The 22,836-nt window shown below is 41.6% G+C and overlaps 1 protein-coding gene across 1 annotated transcript; it reads right to left on the bottom strand.

Annotated features, from left to right (window-relative positions):
• Nucleotides 1-4,478: 4,478 nt before the first annotated feature.
• LOC125534710 (cell number regulator 2-like) lies at nt 4,479-19,464 on the bottom strand. Its single transcript, XM_048697853.1, has 4 exons — nt 19,176-19,464; nt 15,037-15,108; nt 14,901-14,913; nt 4,479-4,755 (listed from the first exon to the last, which is right to left on the bottom strand). The coding sequence occupies exons 1-4, from the start codon at nt 19,462-19,464 to the stop codon at nt 4,479-4,481; spliced, it is 651 nt and encodes a 216-aa protein (XP_048553810.1).
• Between the last annotated feature and the right edge of the window lie 3,372 nt (nt 19,465-22,836).

Genomic DNA, 22,836 nt, shown 5'->3' with positions numbered 1-22,836 from the left:
CGTCCAACTCAGCCCCGTCAGCCGTCTCCGCCGCCTCAGCAGTCGCAGAAGAGACACCCCGCAGCTATGGTGCGTAGTGGTACGAGTCGAGGTCATAGTACAGGAAGTACAGGCGGAGGCAAGCGATATAAATATGGTCCAAACCTCACTACTCCTCTTCCTGTGAGGGCTTACGACAGGACCGAGGAGCAAACCAATGCCATAGTGCAGGCAGAAGTCGACGCCCATTTTGGACCGAAACCGCCACCGCCGCCAAGGGAGAAAGTGCCTGTGGAAGTAGTTGACCACTTCATTCGTATGGCTCAACCACCAGCTCCTAAGCCTGTTGACTCAGACTATGAGCGCCACATCAGGAAGTTACATCGACGACGTCTACAGAAGGAGGCGAGCTCGAGCTCGACCAAACAACAAGCAGCTGTCAAAAAATGCAGGAAAACCGTTGCCCAGCTGGGAAAACAGGCGGCGCAATCGACCCCCCCGCTTGTTGTGCCGCCAACAACACGTGACAGTACGCGCGCCCAATATTATTGTGGCCAAACAGTTTACGTTCCCGAGGTGGGCGATGTGGTAATAACCCAGGAGCATATAATGCAGGCTGAAGAACTCAAGATCACTGTTGGACAACTCCTCGAGATCGAGGACATGCCTGGGATTACAGAGGAGGAAATAAAACGGAAATATGTCCGGGGCCAACCTTTGGTCGAGCCAGAAGATGTCAACAAGCTCCCAACGAGAATGTATGAATTGCATCAATGGTACATGGACATTACCAAGAGATCCAATCGAGAGTCCCTCATGGTGAATGTCAAGAAGGATGATTACTACCATGAGAAAGCTGTGGCCGTTGAGTATCTGAACTGTTTCAGTTATACAATCAAGACGCACTCGACAAATCTATCGTCAGTTGCTATTGTCTGTAAGTGATTTCTTTCTGTAATTTAAGTCTCAAGCTAGCTGTAGTGATCCTTTTGATCAATCATTACCTGTAATTATCCTCACTATATTCTTTTCTGTGGTATTATGCAGGATGAAGATGTATGAAATGAGAAAAGGTGGACGCTATGGCATTGGGTTCATTGACCCAAACACCGTTAATGAATACACATGGAAAATGAACAAGCATCAAGAAAAAGAGGTAGAGGACAGCATGCTAGAGTTCTTGAAGCGCCTCAAATACAATGAAGATATACTACTTCCTTACAACTTCCAGTGAGTCACACTTTCTTGTACTACAAATTCTCTGTTTTTGCCTACTAGCTAGCTACATGTTTTTGCTTACATATGCCCGCTTAATTAAGACATGCAAACGTGTGTGCATGCAGATTTCACTGGATCTTGTGTATCATTAAAGTTGACGCCGGAACAGTTGAAATACTGGACTCGCTACTCAAAGCAAATAGTGACTATAACATCTTGTTTGGGATAGTCAACAGGTAATTTCAATCATTATTAACTATATATCTCGGCCTATTTAGTTCGTCATTTCATGATATGAACTATTTAATAACCCCTTTATTCATTTTCTTTGTCGGCGGGCAGGGCTTGGGCAAGGTTCATCAGCGTCACGGAAGGCGAATGGAAACCAAAGCTGAAATGGTTTCGATCCAAGGTAAGTAATTAAGTAGTACTAGCTAGCTAGCTAGCTGCCATCTCTTTAATTATCATGCTTGATTAATTATTATCTGATCAAATTAAATTCCATTCTCGTAATAAAGGCCCTGAAGCAGGCGCAGGGGACTGATCTGTGTGCATTCTGCGTTTGCGAGAACATTCGCATGATGGCGTCCGAAAGGAGCAGATCTCAAAGACAGGAATGGGTACGCTTGTCAGAACACTATTCACAATTTTTACACCATTATCGATATCTAGTCACACAACTAATACACATGCATATTGATCTCCTTCTTAACAGTTCAAAGAGGTGCGGGACAAGCTCCTACCAACGGAGCGCGTAGAAGCACTTCAAGAGGAAATAGCGGGATTTTTGCTCGACCAGGTCATAAATCCGAAGGGAGAATACTATTACCCGCTACCGCCCCCATGAACCACTTCCAATTGTCATCGTGCTCCGAAGGCACCAATTAGGCTAATGCCACTGGCTCCGAAGGCAACATGCATATGTAGGAGAAATTGTATATAGCTATACATGTGTGTATGTGTAAATTAATATGGTGGTTTGTGAGACATTGATGATATATATATATGATTGGTTCTACTAGAAATTCTATTTATATATATATATATATATGCATAACGTGTACAATGTGTAGTACCGTAAAATACCAGCAAACGAAAAAGAATTAAAATGGAAAACACAAAATTAAATGAAAAAGAAATCATAAAACCAAAAACCCCCCAAACATTTTAGTACCGGTTGGTGTTACCAACCGGTACTAAAGGGCTCCGGCCCCCGGAGCTGGCTCGTGCCACGTGGTTGCCCTTTAGCACCGGTTCGTGCTGAACCGGTACTAAAGGGGGGGGGGCCTTTAGTGCCCACACTTTAGTGCCGGTTACCTAACCGGCACTAAAGGGCCTTACGAACCGGTGCTATTGCCCGGTTCTGCACTAGTGTAGACCCATCTTGGATATCACTACATAGAGCTACTATTAGGGTAATCCGCCCCCCCCCCGAACCTGAATCCTCTAAGTTTTCTCATATCAGTGCGGCTGGCACGTATCTCAAATAGGATGCTAGCAGGTAGAGACTTTGTAAGTAGATCAACAAGAATAACACATAATTTAGTTTGCAAGATCTTCACTTTCCCACTCTTCTGGGAGCTCATGAGGGTAGAGAATTTAGGGAGCAATATGCTAGTGACATTGTTCTTAACTTTGAATTTGTACAACAGAAGTGGCAGTTTCATAATAAATAATTGTGGGGGTGATGACGATATTGAGTCCACATGACTTTTTGATGAGGTTAGTTGTCCATATGAGCCAATGGATTCAAGTGAGGATTCATATAAAGCAACTATCTTTGAGTGGTTAGTACATTTGGCTACGAGGTTTTGCTTATATTACCTATGAGAAATTGTTGTCACACTATACATAAACACAAATGTAGTATGAGATATAGCATTATGGGGATCAGCATTTATGTACCCCATGATAGTTAAGTCTTGGTTCTTGTAGTAATAAGATCTAAGATCATGAATACGTAGAGGCATCTGAAGATAGTTTTGACGCCTAGAAAATGCCTACATGTTGGGACTGCACTATACATGGCTAGTAGTTAACCACAAACATAATGTGAGGCCGAGTGTAATTCCCAAGGTACATTACTGCTCACATAACTCTCGTATATCAAACTTTGGGTCCCAGAACTTCCTCATTCTCATTTCAAGGTTTGAACGGGACTTTATATATCCACATCATGGGATCTCACAACCATTGCGGTTCTAAGAGGGTGACATTTATTCATATTAAATCTTTGAAGAACCATGTGTATATATGCATATTGGTGAACTAGAACTCCTTCCAGAAAGTCCTCAAGCTGTAGCCTAAGCAAAGTATCTTTTTACCTCAATGCTTTCATCTCAAGCTCCATCATAAGGTACGAACTAAATTCTTCTATGCCATTTGTATTGCTGGTTGTAATCAGATAATCATCATCCTTTTTTTAGGAAAACAGGGATATCCCTTGGCCTCTTCATCATTGCGATGCCCACAACTGTATATTTATTAAAATCCAAGTAAGAAGCTCCAATAGTGCAGTACAAAATTGCCAAACAAATAAAAATAAAGCCACAACCGGCAAAAATAGGGATATATGCCTAGACACATAGCCTACTACTGGGCCGCCATCCAAACTGGTTGTACATATTCCGTGCTACTGTCTCCCATTGGTTGCACCCATATATCATAAGCTCATGCAGTTCTGCATGGTGTAGTAACAACCACGTATGGGTCCATTATGTACTAGAAAATGCAATCGAAAACATATGAGCTATTATTTGTTGGTACACGATGAAACTTTATGATCCATTTTTGAAAAAAAGAAAATAAGGCAACGCCACATTGTATAGCACTCTGTAACAAACCAAGCTTTGTCCAAAACCAAAATGGTAGCACAAATCTCAAAGCAGCGGTGGACGATGGAGCAGTGCATGGGATATCCCTTGCATGGTAGAAAAAACACTTACAATACACACTGAATAGAAATAAGAAAAGAGCTGATAATACTATATAAAATCTGAGACAATTGGGCTTTTTTAAACATACCTATATGATATAAAATCCATTAGGAAAATTCTTAATAAATATGCAAGACTCTTTTCATGATAGCATGTCTTATTGAAAGTTGAACATAGACTTGGCACATGGTGGGAGGTGTCTGGTTGGTCGGAGAACGAATTGCAACGGGTAAGCACACCAGCACATATATAGATGAAAAAGCAAGGATGAACAAGAAGCTCGACGATGACTTCCCCTGCCCCTTTATATAGAGGAGGGTAACTATTTATATTGCATTCATTCGACTAACGAGTCATCCCCTGGTTCATCTGCGGCGCCATGGTCTTCCCCATCTTCTCCATGTTGGCGTGCCACCCTGCGTGCACGTCGAAGCCACGACGCTTAAGCTCGCGGTACTCCTGGCAGAGGGCGCAGTACCCACAGAAGGTGTGGACGCAGCAGTCGGAGCACGGCTTCTCCTCCAGCCCATGCTCCGTCCGCAGCCTGGCATGGTAGCAGCAGTGGTAGAATATGGAGCCTATCCCCGTCGTCCCCAAGGCCTGCAGCATGTACATTGTCCCACTCGCACAATGATACGTCTCCAACGTATCTATAATTTTTAATTTTTCCATGTTATTATATTATCAACCTTGGATGTTTTATATGCATTTATATGCTATTTTATATGATTTTTGGGACTAACCTATTAACCTAGAGCCAGTTTCTGTTTTTTCCTTGTTTTAGAGTATCGCAGAAAAGGAAAATCAAACGGAGTCCAATTGACCTGAAACTTCACGGGACTTATTTTTGGACCAGAAGAAGCCCACGGAGTATCGGAGTTGGACCAAGAGAGTCCCGGGCTGCCCACGAGGGTGGGGGCGCCCACCCACCCCCCCTGGGCGCGCCCCCCTACCTCGTGGACAGCCCGGAGGTCCACCGACGTACTTCTTCCTCCCATATATACCGATATACCCTAAAAACTTCGGGGAGCACAATAGATCGGGAGTTCCGCCGCCAGAAGCCTCCGTAGCCACCGAAAACCAATCTAGACCCGTTCCGGCACCCTGCCGGAGGGGGAATTCCTCTCCGGTGGCCTTCTTCATCATCCTGGTGCTCTCCATGATGAGGAGGGAGTAGTTCTCCCTCGGGGCTGAGGGTATGTACCAGTAGCTATGTGTTTGATCTCTCTCTCTCTCTCTCTCTCTCTCTCGTGTTCTTGAGGTGGTACGATCTTGATGTATCGCGAGCTTTGCTATTATAGTTGGATCTTATGATGTTTCTCCCCCTCTACTCTCTTGTAATGGATTGAGTCTTTAAGGATTTGAGAACACTTGATGTATGTCTTGCATGGGATAACCGTGGTGACAATGGGTTATTCTATTGATTCACTTGATGTATGTTTTGGTGATCAACTTGTGGGTTCCGCCCATGAACCTATGCATAGGGGTTGGCACACGTTTTCATCTTGACTCTCCGGTAGAAACTTTGGGGCACTCTTTGAGGTCCTATGTGTTGGTTGAATAGATGAATCTGAGATTATGTGATGCATATCATATAATCGTACCCACGGATACTTGAGGTGACATTGGAGTATCTAGGTGACATTAGGGTTTTGGTTGATTTGTGTCTTAAGGTGTTATTCTAGTACGAACTCTAGGGCTGTTTGTGACACTTATAGGAATAGCCCAACGGATTGATTGAAAAGAATAACTTTGAGGTGGTTTCGTACCCTACCATAATCTCTTCGTTTGTTCTCCGCTATTAGTGACTTTGGAGTGACTCTTTGTTGCATGTTGAGGGATAGTTATATGATCCAATTATGTTATTATTGTTGAGGGAACTTGCACTAGTGAAAGTATGAACCCTAGGCCTTGTTTCAACGCATTGCAATACCATTTGTGCTCACTTTTATCATTAGTTACCTTGCTGTTTTTATATTTTCAGATTACAAAAACCATTATCTACCATCCATATTGCACTTGTATCAACATCTCTTCGCCGAACCAGTGCACCTATACAATTTACCATTGTATTGGGTGTGTTGGGGATACAAGAGACTCTTTGTTATTTGGTTGCAGGGTTGCTTGAGAGAGACCATCTTCATCCTACGCCTCCTACGGATTGATAAACCTTAGGTCATCCACTTGAGGGAAATTTGCTACTGTCCTACAAACCTCTGCACTTGGAGGCCCAACAACATCTACAAGAAGAAGGTTGTGTAGTAGACATCAAGCTCTTTTCTGGCGCCGTTGCCGGGGAGGTTAGCACTTGAAGGTATATCTTTAGATCTTGCAATCGAATCTTTTTGTTTCTTGTTTTAGCACTAGTTTAGTTTATAAAAGAAAACTATAAAAAATGGAATTGAGTTTACCTCATACGCTTCATCTTTTTAATATCTTTCGTGAGTATGATGGAAAGGAAAATTGTGCCAAAGTGTTAGAAGAAGAATGCATTAAAATGTTTGGCACTAAATATTTGAATGATGAGTATGATTGCAATGTTGTTAGTATGAATTCCTTGAATATGATGCTAATGATATGCAAAGCCACAAGCTTGGGGAAGCTATGTTTGATGAAGATGATATTTTTTGTCCCCCAAGTTTTGATGAGCAAATTTATTATGATGAAAGCATGCCTCCTATTTATGATGATTATATTGATGAAAGTGGATTTGGAGAGGCCATGACTTTACTTTGTGATGAATCCACCATTCCGGAAGAGGTTCCAATTGATTATGAGAACAAAGTTGCTATCTATGATGATTATTGTGATGACTTGTATGCTATAAAGAATAATGATATCCATGAAACTTGTCATCATGATTTTATTTTGCAATTGGATTATGCCTCACATGATAATTATTTTGTTGAGTATACTCCCACTATTCCGATTGAGAAGAATTTTGCTTGTGTGGAGAGTAATAAATTTTTTATGCTTGTAGATCATGAAAAGAATGATTTAGGTGCTGGTTATATTGTTGAATTCATTCATGATGCTACTGAAAATTATTATGAGGGAGGAATATATGCTTGTAGGAATTGCAATAATATCAAGTTTTCTCTCTATGTGCTTAAAGTTTTGAAGTTATGCTTGTTTTGCCTTCCTATGTTAGTTGATTATTGTTCCCACAAGTTGTTTGATCACAAAATCCCTATGCATAGGAAGTGGGTTAGACTTAAATGTGCTAGTTATATTCTTCATGATGCTATCTTTATGTTACAATTCTTATCTTTTATGTTAGCATCATTGAAATCATCATGCCTAGCTAGGGGCGTTAAACGATAGCGCTTGTTGGGAGGAAACCCAACTTTATTTTTGTTCCTGTTTAGTAATAAATAATTTATCTAGACTCTGTTATGGTTGTGTTTTTTGTGTTTAATTAGTGTTTGTGCCAGGTAGAACCTTTGGGAAGACTTGGGGAAAGTCTTTGCGATCATGCTGTAAAAAAACAGAAACTTTAGCGCTCACGAGAATTCCTGCCAGTTTTTATTGGAGAGCGCTATTGAGTTAATTATTTTTGAAGATTATTAATAGACAAATTACTCAGGTCCACCAATTTATTTGAGAATTTTATGAGTTCCAGAAGTATATGTTTGATACAGATTACTACACACTTTTCCTTTTTTGACAGATTCTGTTTTCTATGTGTTGTTTGCTTATTTTGATGAATCTATGAGTAGTTTCGGAGGGTATGAACCATAGAGAAGTTGTAATACAGTATATATTACACCAATATGAATTTAGAATGAGTTCAGAACAGTACCTAAGTGGTGATTTATTTTCTTATACTAACGGAGCTTACGAGTTTTCTCTTAAGTTTTGTGTTGTGAAGTTTTCAAGTTTTGGGTGAAGATTCGATGGACTATGGAATAAGGAGTGGCAAGAGCCTAAGCTTGGGGATGCCCAAGGCACCCCAAGGTAATATTCAAGGACAACCAAAAGCCTAAGCTTGGGGATGCCCCAGAAGGCATCCCCTATTTCGTCTTCATTCATCGGTAACTTTACTTGGAGCTATATTTTTATTTACCACATGATATGTGTTTTGCTTGGAGCGTCATTTTGTTTTATTTAGTTTTGCTTTCTGCTTGAATAAAATACCAAGATCTGAAATTCTTAAATGTTAGAGAGTCTTCACATAGTTGCATAATTATTCGACTACTCATTGATCTTCACTTATATCTTTCGGAGTAGTTTGTTGTTGCTCTAGTTCTTCACTTATATCTTTTTAGAGCACGGTGGTGGTTTTATTTTATAGAAATTAATGAACTCTCATACTTCACTTATATTATTTTGAGAGTCCTAAAGAGCATGGTAATTTGCTTTGGTTATGAATTTAGTCCTAATATGATGGGCATCCAAGAGGGATATAATAAAAACTTCCATATAGAGTGCATTGAATATTATGAGAAGTTTGATACTTGATGATTGTTTTGAGATATGGAGATGGTGATATTAGATTCATGCTAGTTGAGTAGTTGTGAATTTGAGAAATACTTGTGTTGAAGTTTGTGATTCCCGTAGCATACACGTATGGTGAACCGTTATGTGATGAAGTCGGAGCTTGATTTATTTATTGATTGTCTTCCTTATGAGTGGCGGTCGGGGACGAGCGATGGTCTTTTCCTACCACTACTAGGGAAAAGGCTAGCAGCAGCGCGGGTTTTAGGCCTATCAGCAGCGCGGGTGCCCGCGCTACCAATAAGGCGCTACATCTAACTCTTAGTAGTAGCGCTGCCTGTACCCGCGCTACCACTATTGACTATAGCAGCAGCGCTTTTCAGGAACGCGCTGCTATTACTTAGCTGTAGCGATTTCCCGGTCCAGCGCTACTGTTATATCTTTCACCATTTCCCCATTCCAGCTTCGATAAACTGCAATTTCCAGATACTAGGTACTCCTAGATATCAATTTCATAAAGCACTATAGGTACTAGGTAGTACTCCCTCGATTCGAAATTACTCGTCGTGGTTTTAGTTCAAATTTGAACTCAAACCACGACGAGTAATTTGGAACCGAGGGAGTACTAGATAACAATTTCATATATACTCAACATACATCCTCAAGCAGTACAAGGTGACATCCACGACAATCATCATATTTAGTTCTAGATTATATCGACGACGATCATCATATGTAGTTCTACATGATATCGACGACGATCATCATATGTAGTTCTAGATGATATCGACGACGATCATCATCCTCAAGCCTGGGCGGTGGGTGTTCCTGATAGTAATTAGGATGGCCTGTCCAGCACGAAGATTCTTGCCAATGAGGAATCTCTTCCACCCAACCGAGTTCAAGTGTGTGCGACCATCTGTGCCCATGCGGTAAGTACATGTGGTGACGGAGCCCCTTGCGGTAAGGTGTAGTCCAACTGAGCCTTCTTCATCAGGCTCGATACCACAACTCACAGATAGGTTCTTTGGCAATCTCTGAATAAGAAAAACATATCAATTAATAAATAGCCTCACACATACTCTTGCAAATATATTTCTATTAAGTCTAGATTTTCTACACTATCAAAAGACACAGTACTACGCATTTGTACTAATTAATCATGAATTCTACTAATAAGTATATATATGGATTATCTACACTATTAATAGTTTCTTGGATTCTACACTAATAAGCATGTGATCAGACTCTACACTAAAGTATATCATCGACTAGATTCCACAAAGCATATCATTGGACTCTACACTAAGCATATCATCGGATTCACTAAGCATATAATCGGATAATTTGCATTTGTAAGTATAACAATAAAGCATATATATATCATCAAATTACTACATGCAGTACGTATAACATACCATTTCATGCCGATCGACCATGGTACTTGTCAGGCGGGTCACGAATGGCACCCCGACAAAGTCATCACGTGGCAGAATTATGTCCCATAGGTTGCACACCTCCTCCTCGCTCAGCCTCATTCTTTGAGCTATGATGGCTTCATGAAGTGGGTTCTCATCATCTTCATTGAGTGGGTCCTCATTATCTTCATCATCTTCGTCATCTTCATCATCTTCCACCAGGTTGATATAAATGACAACCAGCTTGGGTCTTTCTGCTTTGAAGGAGAATCTGATCAACTCACCACCAGTAAGACGCATGCGAGCGAGGAAACGGGCCCATCCATCTCCTCCAATCTACGACATATTGCGTCCTTTCTCGACCTTCATAGTGTACGGCCCCCCAGGAGCCTCAAATGTCACAGTGTCTCCTGTCAGTTTGTTGAATTTCAACCTCACATTGCATGGGACGATCTGTGTAAGAAAAGCAAAATGACACAATGCAGTAATGCCAACACTAAAAATAAAATAGTTGTTACATTTCATCTAATTTCTTACCGCCGCATGACGAAAACTCGGATGGAAGTAGATGCCGAACAGCTTGCTAGTTGCAAGGCTGCTGGCGCACCTTGACTTGCACAGTCGACATAGTGGTGCTGGTGGTGGCTCCATTTTCCTAAAGCAATATGAGCAAAGGATTAACGATTCACTTCATAGGAAACAAGTGGCAAATTTAACTAAATTGGCACCTACATTTTGCCAAAAAATAACTTACTACAAAAAAACTAAATCGAGCATACTAAATCAACTAGCATACTAAATCCACTGGCATACTAAATCCACTAGCATACTAAATCAACTAAATCAAAATGTTCTAAATCAACTAGCCTACTAAATCAACTAAATCAACTAGCCTACTAAATAAACTAAATCAAAATGTTCTAAATCAACTAAATCAACTAGCCTACTAAATCAACTGAATCATATCAACTAAATCAAAATGTTACATATGAAAGCCTACTAAATCAAAATGTATCAGGGAGGAGGGGCAAGGAGGGGCGACTCGAGGAGGGAGAAGATAGTAGGACGGAGGAGGAAGGCGGAGCGAGGAGGGGCCGGCCGGCGGCGAGTGGATGGAGGACGGATCGAGGAGGAAGGCAGAGCGAGGAGGGGGCGGCCAGCGGCGAGTGGAGGGAGGACGGAGGAGGAGGCCGGTACCGAGTCCAGCGAGGAGGATGAGGCGACAGCGGCGCAGATCGGGGGAGGGGCGACGGGGGAGGACCGGCGGCGCGGGGGGTGAGGAGGAGACCGTGAGTGTGTGTGAGTGTGATCTATGGATGAGGCTAGTGAGTGGGGGGAGATGGAATGGAATAGCAGTAGCGCACTATAGGTAAACGCGCTACTGCTAAACTACCTATCAGTAGCGCCTTTCGGCCTGAACGCGCTACTGCTATGTGTCAGTATGTAAAAATAGACATACACATAAAAAATACGCTGCTGCTACGTTACGCTGAATGCGCTGAATGCGCTGAATGCTCATTGATTTTTGTAGTTAATTTAGCAGTAGCGATTATTGCCTGAATGCGCTGCTGCTACGTTACGTAGCAGTAGCGCTATTTATTTTAACGCGCTGCTGCTATAACTTGCCTCGCGGCGGCGTCGTGGGAATTTTAGCAGTAGCGCTTCTTGGAGTGCACGCGTTACTGATAAACTTGTTTCAGCAGCGAGTTTCCATGGCCCGCGCTACTGCTACTTAGCAGCAGCGCCTGATTTTAAAGCGCGCTGCTGGTAAGATTCTGTGTATAGGCTTTTCCCTAGTAGTGTACCAATCTATCCCTCTAGGAGCATGCGCGTAGTACTTTGTTTTGATAACTAATAGATTTTTGCAATAAGTATGTGAATTCTTTATGACTAATGTTGAGTCCATGGATTATACACACTCTCACCCTTCCACCATTGCTAGCCTCTCTAGTACCGCGCAACTTTCGTTGGTACCTTAAACCCACCATATACCTTCCTCAAAACAGCCACCATACCTACCTATTATGGCATTTCCATAGACATTCTGAGATATATTGCCATGCAACTTTCCATCGTTCCGTTATTATGACACGCTTCATCATTGTCATATTGCTTTGCATGATCATGTAGTTGACATCATATCTGTGGCAAAGCCACCGTTCATAATTCTTCCATACAAGTCACTCTTGAGTCATTGCACATCCCGGTACACCGCCGGAGGCATTCATATAGAGTCATATCTTGTCCTAAGTATTGAGTTGTAATTCTTGAGTTGTAAGAAAATAAAAGTGTGATGATCATCATTATTAGAGCATTGTCCCAGTGAGGAAAGGATGATGGAGAGTATGATTCCCCCACAAGTCGGGATGAGACTCCGGATGAAAAAAAAAGAGGTCAAAGAAGCCCAAATAAAAAAAGAGGCCATAACAAAAAGAGAAGGCCCAAATAAAAAAATAAAATAAATAAAAAAATGAGAGAAAAAGAGAGAAGGGGCAATGCTACTATCCTTTTACCACACTTGTGCTTCAAAGTAGCACCACGATCTTCATGAGAGAGAGTCTCTTATGTTGTTACTTTCATATATTAGTGGGAATCTTTAATTATAGAACTTGGCTTGTATATTTCAACGACGGGCTTCCTCAAAATGCCCTAGGTCTTGTGAGCAAGCAAGTTGGATGCACACCCACTGGTTTCTTTAGTTGAGCTTTCATACACTTATAGCTCTAGTGCATCCGTTGCATGGAAATCCCTACTCACTCACATTAATATCTATTGATGGGCATCTCCATAGCCCATTGATACGCCTAGTTGATGTGAGACTATCTTCTCCTTTTTGTCTTCTACACAACCACAATTCTATTCCACCTATAGTGCTATGTCCATGGCTCACGCTCATATATTGCGTGAAGATTGAAAAAGTTTGAGAACATCAAAAGTATGAAACGTTTGCTTGGCTTGTCATCGGGGTTGTGCATGATTTAAATATTTTGTGTGGTGAAGATAGAGCATAGCCAGACTATATGATTTTATAGGGTTAGCTTTATTTGGCCATGTTATTTTGAGAAGACATGATTACTTGGTTAGTATGCTTGAAGTATTATTATTTTTATGTCAATATTAAACTTTTGTCTTGAATCTTACGGATCTGAATATTCTTGCCACAATAAAGAGAACTACATGGATAAATATGTTAGGTAGCATTCCACTTCAAAAATTCTATTTTTATCATTTACCTACTCGAGGACGAGCAGGAATTAAGCTTGGGGATGCTGATACGTCTCCAAGGTATCTATAATTTTTAATTGTTCCATGATATTATATTATCAACCTTGGATGTTTTATATGCGTTTATATGCTTTTTATATGATTTTTGGGACAAACCTATTAACCTAGAGCCCAGTGCCAGTTTCTGTTTTTTCCTTGTTTTAGAGTATCACAAAAAAAGGAAAATCAAACGGAATCCAATTGACCTGAAACTTCACGGAACTTATTTTTGGACCAGAAGAAGCCCACGGAGTATCGGAGTTGGACCAGGAGAGTCCCGGGCTGCCCACGAGGGTGGGGGGCGCCCCCCTGCCTCGTGGACAGCCCGGAGGTCCACCGACGTACTTCTTCCTCCCATATATACCCATATACCCTAAAAACTTTGGGGAGCACAATAGATTGGGTGTTCCGCCGCTAGAAGCCTCCGTAGCTAACGAAAACCAATCTAGACCCGTTCCGGCACCCTGCCGGAGGGGGAATTCCTCTCCAGTGGCCTTCTTCATCATCCCGGTGCTCTCCATGACGAGGAGGGAGTAGTTCTCCCTCGGGGCTGAGGGTATGTACCAGTAGCTATGTGTTTGATCTCTCTCTCTCTCTCTCATGTTCTTTAGGTGGTACGATCTTGATGTATCGCGAGCTTTGCTATTATAGTTGGATCTTATGATGTTTCTCCCCCTCTACTCTCTTGTAATGGATTGAGTTTTCCCTTTGAAGTTATCTTATCGGATTGAGTCTTTAAGGATTTGAGAACACTTGATGTATGTCTTGCGTGGGATAACCGTGGTGACAATGGGTTATTCTATTGATTCACTTGATGTATGTTTTGGTGATCAACTTGCGGGTTCCGCCCATAAACCTATGCATAGGGGTGGCACACGTTTTCGTCTTGATCTCTCCGGTAGAAACTTTGGGGCACTCTTTGAGGTCCTATGTGTTGGTTGAATAGATGAATCTGAGATTGTGTGATGCATATCATATAATCATACCCACGGATACTTCAGGTGACATTGGAGTATCTAGGTGACATTAGGGTTTTGGTTGATTTGTGTCTTAAGGTGTTATTTTAGTACGAACTCTAGGGCTGTTTGTGACACTTATAGGAATAGCCCAACGGATTGATTGGAAAGAATACCTTTGAGATGGTTTCGTACCCTACCATAATCTCTTCGTTTGTTCTCCGCTATTAGTGACTTTGGAGTGACTCTTTGTTGCATGTTGAGGGATAGTTATATGATCCAATTATATTATTATTGTTGAGGGACTTGCACTAGTGAAAATATGAACCCTGGGCCTTGTTTCAACGCATTGCAATACCGTTTGTGCTCACTTTTATCATTAGTTACCTTGCTATTTTAATATTTTCAGATTACAAAAACCATTATCTACCATCCATATTGCACTTGTATCAACATCTCTTCGCCGAACTAGTGCACCTATACAATTTACCATTGTATTGGGTGTGTTGGGGACACAAGAGACTCTTTGTTATCTGGTTGCAGGGTGGCTTGAGAGAGACCATCTTCATCCTACGCCTACTACGGATTGATAAACCTTAGGTCATCCACTTGAGGGAAATTTGTTACTGTCCTACAAACCTCTGCACTTGGAGGCCCAACAACGTCTACAAAAAGAAGGTTGTGTAGTAGACATCACACAACACGCTGAGCAGAACAACAATGGGTTCATTCATTCATTGATTCGGACGCCTGACCAAATTATCATTCAACAATTAGCAAAAACACAAGTTGTTGTAGTTTTCTCATGGGTAGCCAGAAGGAACTCACATATGGCTCCCTTGTCGACAATCTCAGCGATCTTCCCAAAGACAACACACGGACAGAAGAAGGTCAGGCGGCCTGAACTTGCACACGACGCACAGATTGTTAGAAGAAGCCCACTTGTCCCAGATTTTATATACTTTTATCAGGTTTTTTTTTCTTGTTTCTATTCATAATGTATCATAGGTGTTTTTCTACCGTGCAGTGGTCCACCGTCCACCACTGCTTTGAGATTGGCGTGACCGTCTTGGGTTTTTACAAAGTTTAGCTTGTTTCAGAGTGTTATATAGTTTCCATGTGTTATTTTCTTGTTCAAAAGTATATTGTAAAGTCATACATCAGGTACGAGGGCTGCTCCAGATGAACATGAGAGATCAAGTTAAGCTTACAGCCGCTGACGTTGTCGAAACAGCCGCAGAGGCCGGAGGACCAGGTGGCCTTGTTCCGTTTGAGCTACCATGTGCGCGGTATTTAAGGACGGCCGGGGGGGAGCTCACCGGCCCGGTCGTTTCCCACGCTCGCGTTGCCACACACGTCGGCTGTCACGGGTTAGCGTTCTCCAGTCCGACGTGCAGCCGTGGCATTACCTGATGATTCTGCTGATGCGACTCCACGCACTATGTAGTGCGGAGTCGCCGTCGACGTCGAAAACTATTCGGCCAGTGCGCTAGCTTGCTGGTAGCTAGGGTGAACCATCGACGTGTGACCAGGTGACACCAACGGTTAGTGTGTGGGGTCACTTCAGAAAAGAGGTATTTCGCGATAGGGACAATGGGCAAATGTAGTACGTCCAACCAGAAGATCCGATGGACCAGATTGATCCGTACTAGGTGGCCAAAGAAGTAAGACTACTTTTTCCTTTGGAGGGTTAATTTGGTATGCAAAATCCACAATCAAAAATGAGAATCTAATTGCCTATGTATGCACAAAGATCCAACGACAAAGCCACACGTCCACTGCATGCCCTAGCTACTACTCTCTCCATCTCAAAATAAGTGTCTCAACTTTGTACTATAAGTTGAAACAAAGGAATTACTAGGTAGCGCTAGCGCACTGACCAATCGAATATATACCTCCTGCCAAAAAAGAAAACCACGTATTTCCAAGCCAGACAGGTTCACATGGCAGAGATCCTCTGTTCTCCCACTCATCGTTTTTCAATTGCACTGGCGGCAGGAGGTTGTCATGAAGCATGATGGCTTGTCCCGATGTACTCTGAACACATGGAATTATTTTATTTTATTTTGGGTTGAAATTCTATTAATGTTGGAACTACTTTATTACTATTTTATATATATATATATATACATATACATATACATGTCTTGCTACTCACAGAGTATTACTCCCTTCTTTCTGGTTTATAGGGCTTAAATTTGAAATCTCATCAACCAAGGTAGATGGTCAGTGGAGGAATGTGTCTCATAGTTTACAAAATTGCTCAAACTTTAATCTGCATTAATTATAGTGTATGCATGGATGACCACTAAATGAGTAGGAATGGTTACATGCATTGGTTGGTTTCTTTTAATCCTTGCATGCATCAATTTAATGCACCTTGGTATGTGAACATGTGGTGGAAAGAAGTGAAAATGAGACTTGTAATATGGAAAAACCAAGAAAAATGAGATGAGCCCAATAAACCGGAAAGGAGGGGGTATTCTGTTAATAGCCTCGAACAGTCTCTGCCTTAGTACCTGAACTGAATCAGACGAAACATTAACTTTTGTGATTTTTTGTCCGAACAAAGCATGTAATATACTGTTGGAAAGCTGTGCACAAGGTGATCACTGCTCATGTTGATCGTTTTTGCAGAATCCTCGCGGGTTAAGAGTCATTTTAGAAATGTGCTTTTCGTATTAAAAAACAAGAAGTGTATTTTTTATCTCATTTTCTAATGGTTTATCGGAATGGCGCAAATGAGATGTCTGTGGAAAGCTACTTCAAATCCACTCCTTTTTCATGTAGAATTTGTTTCCAACATTTTGTACGGTTTAAGTTCAAATAATATTACCATTGAAAAGACATGGAAATGTGAACCTTATTGTATAAATATGTATTCTACATCATCTATTGCTAACCTTATAGTTAGCAAGTACAATAGTTTGATATAAATATGTACCATTTTATTGATACATAACCCACTCCACTCTCTCACATAGTCCCTAGGAGCACATGCTGCAGTCGGCTGTTGATTTGTAGCCTGCTTCTCTTCTCTCTCCTCCAAGTAAGCAAAAATATAATATTTAGTGTCTTACGGTCCGCCTATGTCACCTTATTATACTTGCTCCAATGGTATCTTCAACGTGGATCACTAGGCGGAACAGACAAAACAAATATGCTGCTAAACAATGCACAAAAATCTAAGTACTGATTTTGTTATTTTGTGTAGAGAGCTTTTCGGGTATCTTTTGGCCACAAAATTTTGCAAGAGCCTACAACATTTGGTCATAACCAAAACTATAAAGTTTCAGAATTTAAATATATTTTTATGCTATTTGTTTTAATTGTGCTGTTCATCATGGGTACCTGAGTGTAGCACAACCCCATTAATTACATATTTTTTGTGGTGTTTTTTTTTGCGTAAAATACACAATTGTCATGTTATTGACACTGTTATGTGTGAACTGTTGTCTTTTTGCGAGGGAATATTTTCATTGGATAGTGGGGCGCTGTAGTGATTGGTGGAGAACCTCAAATGTTTGGAACCTTTGGCCACGTGTGCTTTCAGCATCATTGAGGTCGTTGCCAGCTACAGTATCTTCCAAAAGATCATCATATTGTCGTCAGAGGAAAGACAAGTCCACTACTACCGTATACTCTCCGAGTACATGGCTCATGGCATAACCCATCAGCCTAGCGGTTGGCCATCCCGCTGATTTATGTACTTCTCCCCTCGCATATACTCCTTCTGTTTTTAAATATTTGTCTTTTTAGAGATTTTATTAAATGAACTACATACGGATGTATATAGCCATATTTTAGAGATTTACTCATTTTGCTCTGTATGTAGTCACTTGTTGAAATCTCTAGAAAGAAAAATATTTAGAAACGAAGAGAGTATTTTTGAATACATTTGAAACAGTAAGTCATAGGAAGATCAATAATCAATACTCAACTATGAAGAATTTTTTTCCTTTCGAAAAGCTCAACCATGAAGATGGTAAAGCCATTGTCATTTGTCCAAGTGATTGATTGAGCCCACTTAGGGAACAAAGCTTATTGCGTGCGGCTAGCTGCTGGCTTTAAGCACAAGAGAATATGCTGTCGTTCCTATCTGCGTAAGAATGGTGAGTACGCCGGTGCCCGTCCATCTCATGGTGTTGCTGTTGCCGTTGAGCGGATTTCGCGACATTTTGGCAGTCTTTTCATGGAGAAAAGAGGCACTCGCTAGATGGTGGTGGCCGGTGGGGAAGAACAAGATGGTCATTCCGACCCTGCCATGTGTTTTTTCTGGTTTTCTAGAAGGCGATCTATCATGACAATTCTTGATAGTAACAAAATTACAATGTTAACTTATTAACACCTTTACTTAATGAGCTGTGAGTAAGATTTTTTTTCTTTTGGTCACAATATCCGGTAAGTTAACGGAAATCTAGTTGAACCACGAGAAACTATATCGGAAATATCGCTGAAACTTTGGTATAGTTCAAAAAGATTCGGATAAATTTGAATCTAATTGTGTTCAAATAGTATAAAATAATATTTGTATGACTAAGTTAGAACAGCGCTTAGAGAAAAAGAATTAGCTAGTGGTTGGGAGGGTTTAAACTCGCACCCTTGGGGTATTAGGGCATCTTCAAGGCGGACCTGTAAACCTCCCGCAACCGTTTGGACTGAACTGTCCCGACATCGGAAGCCATCCAACACCGACATGTGTCGATCCGCGGAGCGGTCCAAACATGATTTCTTCCGCAAACCGGAAACAAGTATGATCATAGAGATAACCAGCACCCGCGTACCCCACCATAGTAAAGCATCATTCATATAGTACGTCGTATTGAAGTTGCACATAGAATTGACACATGAGAGCTCACTTGCAACAAGAAAGCACACGTCACAAACAGGACTCACCCAGATATATAGTAACTGTCTGCATTGCATTCGGTCAACTAACGAGTCATCCCCTGGTTCATGTGGGGTACGACAGTTCCCCATCCTCTCCATATTGGCATGCCACCCTTCTTGCATCTCAAAGACGCGACTCCTGAGCTCGCGATACTCCTGGCAAAGGGTGTGAAGCCCACAGAAGGTGCGGACGCAGCAGTTAGCGCAGGTTTTCTGGTCAAGATCGTGCTCCGCCCGCAGCCTGGCATGGTAGCATAGCAGCAGGCGTATGGGATGGAACTTGTCGATGTCGTCCCCAGGGCCTGCAGCACGTACATCGTCCCACTCGTGTAACATTCTGAGCAAAGCAGCACTAGGTTCATTCATTCATTCATTGATCCGAACACCCAACCAAGTTATCATTCAACAATTAGCAAAAACACAAGTAGCTGTATTTTTCTTGTGGGGAGACAGGAAGGACCTCACATGTGGCCCCCTTATTGACGATCTCGGCTATTCTCCCAAAGTGACACATGGGCATAAGAGAGTCATGCAGCCATTACATCGTACACAAAGCCACCGGTGTGTCCCTGCCCCATCAGCTACAACAGCCGTTGCTGCCGATGGGAATCTCTACGAGCAGCGGCCGTACTCACAGCATAGAGCATTGTGATTCGGCTTCTCCCGCATGACTCTCGCCCATGGAGAAATCACTGGAAGCATCGGTCCGTCGAGGAGGATCACCTTAATTAAATATAACAGTCATGGTGTTTTTTGGGCTCCCCGCAAAAAAGGGTGTTTTTTTTTGGTTGAAATACTCCCTTTCATGGTGTTGACACTGTTCTGTGTGAACCGATGTTGTTTTGCAGAGGGAATATTTCCATTGGTTAGTGGGGTGAAGTAGTGATCGATGGAGAACCTCAAATGTCTAGAATCTCTGGCCAGGTAGCCAGTCATGTGTGTTGACATCATCACTGAGGTCATTGCTAGCTACAGTACCTTCAAATAGATCATCATATTGTCGCCAGAAGAAAAGCAGGTCCACTACTACATAGACTCCATGAGTACCTGACAATAGGGTTTTACTGAAAAATTGGACACCGTTTGAAATTGTCAAATAAGCTGCGTAAAAATGCCATACAACAACCATGCACTTGGCCAAGCGGTAGGGCGTGTGCCTCTTAGGAGGTTCGAGTCCCATTTTCAGCAATAGTTTTTTTGCCATAATTGGGCTTACGAACAAATTAACTCGCAACCTCCTGATGTTTACCAGGCTTATAAAAATAATATTGATAGCCGTGCGGTGACATGGAGTTGAACTCATGACCGGCCTCCTAATGTTTATCTACCAGGCATACTGCCCCATTTCAACATGTTTTTTTTGCGTTATTTAGGCTTGCTAAAAAATATTGCTCGCCGTGCAGTGGCATGGAGTCAAACTCGCGACCTCCTGATGTTTACCAGGTGTACTGCCCATTAGACCAGAACCAAATTATTGGTCGCGATGTGGTGGCATGGAGTTGAACTCACGACCTCTTGATGGTTACGAGTCGTACTGCCCATTAGACCATAACCATATCAACATGTTTTTTGTCTTATGCAGAGCTTGCTAAAAATAAGTATTGGTCGCGGTGCGATAGCATTGAATCAAACTCGCAAGATCCTGATGGTTACCATAGTTACTTCCCATTAGACCAGAACATTTTAACAACAGGTTTTCTGCATTATTCAGGCTTACAAAAACAATATTGATTGCAGTGCACTAGCATGGAGTCGAACTCACGACCTACTGATGGGTACTAGGCATACTAATTAATTCAACAACAATTCCAACAACATTTTTTTCGTCTTATTCAGGCTTACTAAAAAATTCATTCTTCATGGTACAGTGGCATGGAGTCGAACTTACAATGTCGGGATGGTTACTAGGTGTCGTCGAACTCACAATCTCGGGATGGTTACTAGGTGTACTGCCAGACGAGAACCATTTCAACAATAGGTTTTTTGTGTTATTTAGGCTTTAAAAAATTGGTCACAGTGCGGTGGCATGGAGTCGAACTCACGACCTCCTAATAGTTACCAGGTGTACTGCCCGTTAGATCAAAACCATTTCAACAACAAGTTCTTTTTTGCATTATTCAGGCTTAGGTCATGATGTGGTGGCATGGAGTCGAAGTTATGACCTCTTCAGGGTTACAAGATGTACTGCCCATTAGACCAAAAAGTAGTTGGTGTGCCCATTAGGTTAAAAAATATATTTTGATGCTATATTTTTTGAATTCAAAATTTGTATGAAAATTTTGAACGAAAAAATACGGATTTTTTGAGATTTTTCGGAAACCGGATTTTCCGGTTCATCCCAAAAAACCCGGAATCGGAATTAAAAAAAACCTTGCCCGACATAACCGTCAGCCTAGCGGCCGGCCATCTCTTTGGATTTAACTGTCAATTGGAGAGACTACATGGCCCATGATTTATGGACTTCAACCATTGCATATATTGTTGAATACTTTTGGAACCTTAACATCAAGTCACCAACAAGATCAAGAAGAATCAATACTCAACTATGAAGATGGCACATGCATTGCTACTTGTCAAAGGAATTGATTGAGCCCGCATAGGGAACAAAGCTTATTGCCTGTAGCTAGCTAGGCTTTAAGGGCAAGAGAATATGCTTCTGTTCCTATTTGCTAAACACAGCGGCGCTCATCCATCTCATGGTGCTGCTGCTGTCTTTGAGTGTATTTCACGATATTTCGGCAGTCCTTTCATGGTGAAAAGAGGCACTTGCTAGCTGGTGGCCGGTGGGGAGCCAGAGGTTGTTCCCACCCTGCCATGTGTTTTTCTTAGTTTTCAGGTAGGAGGTCCACCATGACAATTATTGATAACAAAATTACTATGCTAACTCATTAACACCCTTACTTGATGAGTAGTGAGTAAGGTTTTAATTGCGGTCGGAATTCCGGTAAGATACCGGAAATCTCGTTCAACCTTGAGAAGCTTTGGTACTTATCAAAAATATTCAGATGAATTTGAATCTAAGCGTTCAAATAGTGTCAAATAGTACTTGTATGACTAATTTAGCACAACCCAAACCTTGGCCTGGTGGAAGGCCTCGTCATGCTTAGTAAAAAAATCCTAGCAGCTTGGAGGGTTTAAACTCACACCCTTAGGGTATTAAAGGGGGTGTGCTAACAACTAGAGCAACAAGTAGTTCATGTATACCGCGGGGGTTTTAAGAGGGGTGAGATTTATCCATATTAAATCTTTGAAGAACCCTTTCTATATATGCATACCAGTGAACTAAACCTCTTTCCGGAAGGTGGTCAAGTTGTGCCCCAAGAACAGCTTGTTTTTACACCCCAGTCTACCATCCCAAGCTCTATCGTAAAGTAAGAACTAGATTATTCTATCCCATTATCATTGCTGATCATATTTATATAATCAACATAAACTGAGATAATATAGGATTAATTATGAGATATCTTAATAAATGCGCAAGGACAATCATCATGATTTGTGTAATATCTTTTCTTGAGAAATTAATTCACTTAGCTGGTTGTACCACATTACACAAGACTATTTTAACCCATGTAGCTACCTCTGCAATTTGACGTTGTGCATGATGGTTTGTTTTGGGATCCCGAATATTTAATTCTTCAGGAACACATATATTAATGACCCCACAAAAAACAAATATAAATGTCCAAACCATGTGACCCATACAAATACGCGTGGTCACTACATCCATTTTGGAGA

This window comes from Triticum urartu, chromosome 2 (assembly GCF_003073215.2).
Source record: "Triticum urartu cultivar G1812 chromosome 2, Tu2.1, whole genome shotgun sequence".
In the NCBI taxonomy this organism is placed as follows: domain Eukaryota; kingdom Viridiplantae; phylum Streptophyta; class Magnoliopsida; order Poales; family Poaceae; genus Triticum; species Triticum urartu.
Note: the sequence above shows the minus strand (reverse complement) of the source record. Positions and strands in the feature narration are given on the sequence as shown.

Bases quoted from the DNA above. Each gene is read 5' to 3' on its own strand.
- LOC125534710 (XM_048697853.1), bottom strand. From the start codon at position 19,464: ATGAATGAACCTAGTGCTGCTTTGCTCAGAATGTTACACGAGTGGGAC. The intron at 15,109-19,175 runs GTACCCCACATG...GTGCAAGTTCAG, and splicing joins GGAGAGGATGGGGAACTGTC to GCCGCCTGACCTTCTTCTGT.